Source organism: Penaeus japonicus, unplaced genomic scaffold (assembly GCF_977035675.1).
Source record: "Penaeus japonicus unplaced genomic scaffold, GWHDUDI00000001_assembly GWHDUDI00000019, whole genome shotgun sequence".
NCBI classification, from domain to species: domain Eukaryota; kingdom Metazoa; phylum Arthropoda; class Malacostraca; order Decapoda; family Penaeidae; genus Penaeus; species Penaeus japonicus.
The window spans coordinates 24,293,915-24,301,414 of record NW_028234421.1 but is presented as its reverse complement, the minus strand read 5'-3'; the positions used below and the strand labels follow the sequence as shown (position 1 = coordinate 24,301,414).

The 7,500-nt window shown below is 43.2% G+C and overlaps 1 protein-coding gene across 1 annotated transcript in view; it reads right to left on the bottom strand.

The window, feature by feature from the left end:
- LOC122248132 (DBH-like monooxygenase protein 1 homolog) overlaps positions 1-7,500 on the bottom strand; it is a 13,577-nt gene that overhangs the window by 2,713 nt on the left and 3,364 nt on the right. The window contains exons 2-8 of the mRNA XM_043007964.2: positions 6,764-6,988; positions 6,402-6,530; positions 4,249-4,395; positions 1,430-1,693; positions 1,009-1,224; positions 708-862; positions 151-326 (exon numbers count right to left, since the gene is read on the bottom strand). Coding sequence (XP_042863898.2) covers positions 151-326; positions 708-862; positions 1,009-1,224; positions 1,430-1,693; positions 4,249-4,395; positions 6,402-6,530; positions 6,764-6,988 — 1,312 coding nt within the window. The remainder of the gene's footprint in view (positions 1-150; positions 327-707; positions 863-1,008; positions 1,225-1,429; positions 1,694-4,248; positions 4,396-6,401; positions 6,531-6,763; positions 6,989-7,500) is intronic.

Genomic DNA, 7,500 nt, shown 5'->3' with positions numbered 1-7,500 from the left:
CCATAATCATTTCCCCATGGCACTTCCTTTACAACAAATACTATAAGCTTAGAACGACGAAAGCACACTGTTGTGTCGCAACGTTAAATGGAAATCGAGAAATGTAATCAAACCAGTCTATTGGACTTTCACTAACACTTCACAACTCACCGAGCGCGTGTGCTTTCAGAAAGACCTGGTACACCTTGATGCCAGTCTCAGGCATTCCGTCCAACAGACATCCGGCGGGGCAGTGGCCGGTCGCCGTCCAGTGGTCTCTGCCCGGAGGGATCAGCATCGCGAAGTTTATAGTGTTGCCTACGAACATCGAGGCCGACTCGAACTCCCTGAAAGTGTTAAAACGTTATTTCTCTTTATTGGCTTCTCTGTCTCTCTCACTCACTCGAACTTTCTCTCTCTCTCTATTACTCTCCCACCCCTCTCTCTCTCTCTCATTTACTATGCCCCGCCTTCTCTCATCTTCCCTCCTTATCTTCTTTCACTCCTTTTCTTTCCCGTTTTCCTTCTGTCATTGTTTCCTTCTTCTCTTCCACTCTTTTCTTCTCCATCCTGTTTTCCCATCTACCCTCTTTCCCTCTCACCCCCCCCTCCACATTCACGAAAAATCCATCCACGAAAAACAAAATACAATCAACCAAACGTCGAAAATAGCCTCTATTTCTTAATCGGCCCAAATATCACTGTCTTCATGTGACGGTGAGACTTACCTCAGTTGCTCAGTGTAGTAGACGTCGAGGCCCCACTGCACGCCGATGCTGTCTGCCATGAGGGAGTTGTCGTAGTGCGCCTCCACCAGAAAGAAGGCATATTCTCCCACTTTAGGAAGCATGGGCAGTCCGATGTGGGTTGGCTCCCTTGCCCCCTGTGGAATGAAGCCATAGGAATGTATCATTTGTCGGAATATTTATATGTATATTAGATTAAGTGTATTACAGTAACATGACTCCTTGAAGCTAGTGACAACGACTGATTTCAACGGGAATAGTAAAGCAGACCAGTGCAACTCACCTCTGCTCCGGTGGCCCATACAATAACCGGATTATTGCAACTGTTGTAGTCAAGAGGCATGCTTGGACTGTAGCACTCGTGTCCTTGCTGCGAAGCGTAGTGCATGAGACGCTCGCGCTCCTGTCTGTAGGCGGCGGAGTTGGGATCTCCTGCGCACTCCCAGATGGTCAGCTGATGAAGGTGCGCGCGGGAGGTCTCGCTGTGCTGGATGTCGAACTGTGGACATTGGGACGCAGATTTGAGCATTATTTTTTTTTTCTTTTTTACTATTATCAGTATGTTACGTGCTACCGATTGAATACAAAGATATTTCAAAGAAACAATCGTGTTGCAGAATCTCATTTCTTATATCCTCTTATCAACAATAAGATTTCCACTTCTAAAACAACCAATTACCCAAAGCAGACCGGTTCAAACTTACCCCAACATAGTGCACTTGAGACTCCACGTGCGGGAATCGGACAATGTTGCACCAGTGGACGGCCCGTTGGTCTTTGGCGAGGCTGTGACTCTGGCTGAGACTCCAAGTTCGTGTGTCCTCGGGGCTGGTCGGAAGGGGGGCGGGAGGTTGCAAGAGAAGCAGGTAGCGCGAGCCCCTGCTTGCATCAGCGCCCAGGTACTCGAGGGACGTGGCGTTGGCAGGGTCCGTGGCTCCGTAGGCGTAGATTAGGCGTTTAGTCGTGTTCTGAAGGGGGCGGTGGGGAAGGGTGGTAAGTTGAGATAATTATTAATGACTTACTTATCTTTGTTCTACTTATCAATCTGGTATCGAAGGGAACTTTTCTGATAGTGTAGGTTAAACTTCGGAGACATTCGCGCTCACTTAAGATTAGCAGTAAAGTTCTCAGCTAATGGGAATTAGCATGCAAAAAGCATCGCCGACTAACAGTGTTAATAAAGCAATGAAAATCCATAATTACTTACCATAGAAAAAAATGAAAAGCGAACAAGTTTACAGTTGCGATTTTCACATAGAACTAATAGATTACACAAACAAACGTTTGATTAACGTTTAAGCCTGTGAACGACTTTTTGTTGATGAAAGTTTGTGTGTGGAAGCGGAAGCGAGAAAATGTCTGCAAGCACTATTTGCAATCGTTATCGGTTAATTAACCTGTCCTCTGCTTTCAGCCCCTAACACGATTATATAGAAAGTCAGTTTAGAAAGCTGACTATTGACAACACCTATTTTCGGAAACGTATCCATTTAGAAACCTAGACTATTCGAGATAATTCGAATACAGTGAGTCTAGTTTCTCTTGATAACTCCGTCCCTCCCCTCCCCACCCATGTGCTTTAAATGGGAAAGAATAATTCGTGTTTTTAGAGGTAAGTATTCGCCTCGTAAAGAAGATGATCACCTCAGATGCAGCTGTATAATCGCGCGCACACACACACACATACACACACACAGACGCACCCACACACACAAACACACAGACGCACCCATTCCACCTGCCTCCACGCCCCAGCCAAAATCATGAAGATCTGAGGGGAGAGCCGTTCCAAAAAGTGATGGTGTTTAAACCCTCTTCCCCAACGTATAATTTCTCGGGTGAATCAGATAGTCTCTGGTGGTAAAAGCTTAAAAAACAATACCAAAGGAACGTCAGAGCCATAAAAATATAATCAGAGCCAGCGATCCCACAGCGCGCCCTCAGGCCACCTCACATTACCCGCTCGGTGTGGCGGAGGGCGGGTGTAGCCAGCCGGTTGTCGCACCACGTGAACCCTCGGGCAACCTGCAATGCCTGCCCTACCTCCCCTCCCTCTCCCTTACCGCCTCTCTCTCTCTCTCTCTTTCTCCCCTTACCCTCCTGCTTCCCCTGACCCGTGCTCTTACCCTCCTCCTTCCCCCCCTAGCCCGTCCCCTCATCCTGAACCCTTCCCCTCACCCCTCCTCCTCCTCTCCCTTAACCCTTCCCCTCACCCCTCCTCCTTCCTCTCTCCCTCTCCCTTTACCATTCCCCGTCCCCTTGCCTTCCTCCTCCATCTCCCCTCGCCCGCTTCGACTATTTCTCCCTTTGTATATTCTGCCTTTTCTCTCCCCTCAATTTATTTTTTGCTTATTTTTGTTCCTCTATTTCTCACTATCCATAAACATTCAACCATTATTTTCATTTTATCTCCCTCTCTCACTACCGATATATATATATACATACATATACACACATATATATATATATATAATGTGTTTGTATATATATTTATTTATAAATATATCTCTGTATCTTCCTCCCTCTCTCTCATTCCCCACATCCCTCTCATCCACTCACTCTCTCACGTTACTCCCTCTTTTCATCTCCTCCCCCTCTCCCTCTCTCTCTCATCCTTACCCCCGCCCTCCTTTCTCCTTTCTCCCTCACCCTCCCTCTGACTGCCGAACTTTTATTAGTCTGGAATTATCTTTATTTGAGATGTATTTCTCCTCTCTTTCTATTTCATTGCAGTTTTCCTGTTTCGTACTGACGTTATAGTATCAATAGTCCTATGCTAACGTTTTTTTGTTCCATTGATTTTGAACATAGACCATTGTCCTAGACTTTAACTGGTGTTCTTATTCGGTTCTACGTGATTTGTGTCTCCGTTCTTTGTTATTATTATCGTTTTATCGTTGTCATCATTATGAATATCATCATTATTAGTATTGTTATCATTATATATATTATTACTATCATTATAAGTATCATTATTACCGTTATTAATATCATTATTATCGCTATTAGTATCATTATCATCATTATTAGTATTACTATTATCACCATTATTATCATTATCGTTATAATTATCATTATCTTTTTTAGTAATATTATCATTATTAGTAATATCATCATTATTAGTATTATCATTATCATTACTGCCAAGTGTATTTGCACCGTGCTCGTTTTCATCTCATAAATTCACTCGACCTCCATTCTTCTACTTATAACCTTTATTCACCTAGAATTAATTCATCATCTTGCCCTGTCGCGCGACTTCGTGTAACTTTAATTTATCGTTTGATTCATATACATACGGGCGTGCACGCACACGCACACACACGCACGCACGCACTCACACACACACCGAAAGACAAGGTAAACTTTACTTTGTTTTCTTAGTATGAACAAATTCTTACTGTAAATCTACTAGGAGAAATATCATTTCAAAGTTGACAAGCCATTCGACATCTAGCACTGAATTCGCGGTGACTGTATCTTGGCAAGAGAGCAAAAGTGAACCCGAAGGAAGTTCTTTTACCAGAAGAGGGAGATCCTGGTCGTCGCAGGTGTTCAGGTCTCGAACGACGACCACGAGGGTATGGGTGTCGTTCTCGCTCGCCCTCACCAGTCGCCAGTCCTGCTGGTCGTCCATCTGCGGCGTCTTGTCCCCAGGGCCGTGGCGATCCTGCGAAAGGGAGGAGGAGACATTATACCTCGCAAACAACAAGAATCTTGTCCGAACGTCTCGCTGGTGTGAACAAACTCGGGGGAACAAAGTTAAATGGAACTTTGATGAAATCCGTGTAGCTCGTATGCCCCCGGGCGCGCCAGGTTTAATTCCTATAGCAAGTAACGCCTGGCGCGGGAACATCCTTACAAGATACCCGCTGATTCCTCTGCCTGCACTGCTGCGTCTGCGCCCCTGCCTGTGGAGAATGGGGGGGGGGGAAGCTTGATGTGATAAAGCAAGGAAATATCATCATGCGGTTCCAGCTCTTAACAGCATCTGTCGAAGATGTTAGAATGAAGAATTCTTACTTTTTATTCTCTCCACAAAGCGCCGGAACCGAAATGGAAAGAAAGCGAAGAGGGAAAGGATCAAGAATCAAAAGGAATTGACGATATTGGCCATGGAAAAAAAAAGCGCGGGGTCCTTAGCCAGCGGCCTCGTCCCTTTTCCTTTCCCAAATACAAACGAATCGAAGCCAATGAAGCGCCCTTTTGAAAATTAATTCTCAAAATGCGTGAAGACTGACGTTTCATATGCAAATCAAAGGGTTGCTTGGGAGAAGGGGTGGGGGTGGGGAGGGGAGGGGGTCTTAATAGCCGTAGTAAATAGAATTTGTCAGGTTCGCTATTTATCAAGTTGGCCATTGATTTTCTTCAGTAGGGACGAGTGACTGGAGAAGTGGGTCTGGCCAGAAAGGCACAGTGGATGGAGCCGATTACATGAAGCACACTACACTCTCCGCACGGCAAGCCGGAATGCTTCTTGTATATAAGCCAGTGCTTTGCTGAGGGACAGAAGTTAATTCGTTCACTTTTAACAGAAATATAAAATAAACTAAGCGTGAAGCACTATGACCTTTTGAATTTGGTATTTTATACCCGTGTGTATGCATGAATATATAAATGTATATAAATGATATATATATATACATATATATACATATATATATACATATATATACACACACATATATATATATATATACATATATATATATATCATATCATATATGAATATATATGTATATATATGTGTGTATGTGTGTGTAATACATACATATATATATACACATATATATATTATATATATATATATATATCTATATATATATATATATATATGTATACATCATACATACACACAAACACACACACACACACACACACACACACACACACACACACATATATATATATATATATATATATATATATATATATATATATATATACATTATACATACACACACACACACACACACACACATATATATATATATATATATATATATATATATATATATATATATATACATATAATGCGTATGTGTATGTGTGTGTGTGCGCGCGCGCGTGTGCGTGTGTGTGTTGGATGAAATGCGTATTTGGCAAAGGCCAAACGAGATTACTGATTGTTAAGTCAATATCCGATTATTTTAGAATTTTATTTACCAGGTAACTTTACCCACAAACTTATTCAGACGTGTAAAACTAACAGCTATATATGACATACCTCGCCCGTCCTTTGCTTAATCTTCCGATATGTTTATTCATGCGATTTCTCTTAATAACCAAATCATCCCTTGTATTAATTCAGTGAAGTCAGCCAATGAGACGTCAATAAATACCCTGAGTAATCTATTTTTAGTTTTCTGAGCTCATGATGTCTACCTGACGGAATCACTCCCTTTTTTTCGTCATTTTTTTATGCCGAGATGTTGTGGAGATAAATGATTTCTCCATAAAGCTTATTAACGTTTATTACTGTGGGTTTTTATCACTCCATCTCCGTACACGCGCTACTGTGTCCAGAATCGCAAACACTATTTACCGTCTATATTTGAAAACAGTAAAATCCCCATAACCCACAAAGCAAATAAAACTCCAAATAAACCATCAGCCAATCCGCAAAGCCAACTTACGGCACACAAACCCGAAAACAAAAGTCATCCTGACACTTACCTGGATGTGCCCGGTGCCTTCGTCGTCGACCCAGGCCGTCAGGAGATCGACATCCGTCAGGGCTTCGCTCGGAGAGAAGCCAAGCGCCAGCCAACCCAGGGTTTCGGCCACGACCTCTATGGTAATCTCCTGAAGGAGGAAATGTGCGTGATTAACGAAGAGGATTCCGATTGTAGAGGGGAAGAAATGGTACTTCGATCAGAATTGTGTCTTTGATTTAGAATATGGTCTAATTATGGTGCAGCTATGTAGAGAAAATTAAGTAAATTAAGTCCGTAGCAATGAATGACGAAATGCATGCCTATAAACAGAAGACAAACAAATCCATAGATGAATCCTTTCCAAACCCACCATCCACTTACTTGGCTATTAGAGTCCACAGACCAAGAGAGGTGGAATTTCCCGTCAGGATCAAGGGCGGCTGAGTGAGGATGGCTTAAATACACGTCCTCCTCCTCCATCCCCACCATCTTGGAATCCTCGTGTTCCTGGCGCTGCTCCAGGTACGTCTTGTTCTTCGCAGTCACGTCCTCGGCGCCGGAGATTCGCAGAGTCGCGAGGAGGAGAAGTAAAGGCACATTCCACATCTGGAAGAAAACGGGATCTTCGTTAATAAAAGTATAAGGCTCGAAAAGCTGTCCAAAGTTCACCTTGTTTAGGGGAGACTAATCTCTTTTTTTGAGGGAGAACAATTTTAACATTTGCGATAACTAAATCCTTTATTTCACAAACATACAATCGCCGATCGCCTTGACATACAAGCGATTCACAAATAAATCTAATCCAAATAGACACACACAGTAAACAAAATATTCGATCTCGTTATCTCAAACACCTTGTCGCAAAGCCCCCCCACCCCCCACCCCCCCACCCACCCCCTCTCATTCTAACACGCCAGACGTCGCGTCATATCCAGGCTATGAGAATAACAAATTTATGCAAACAATCAGGTAGGGTATTAGTGGCTCCTAGTCGGTAGCTGATCGTCGTGTCCCGGGCTATTGTCCTCTTCCTCAGAGAATTTAGCGATAGCTTCCAATAACAGGAAGTTAGGACAATAGCGACGGATCCGTTTGGGAAACCGGCGCCGCTTAATGTC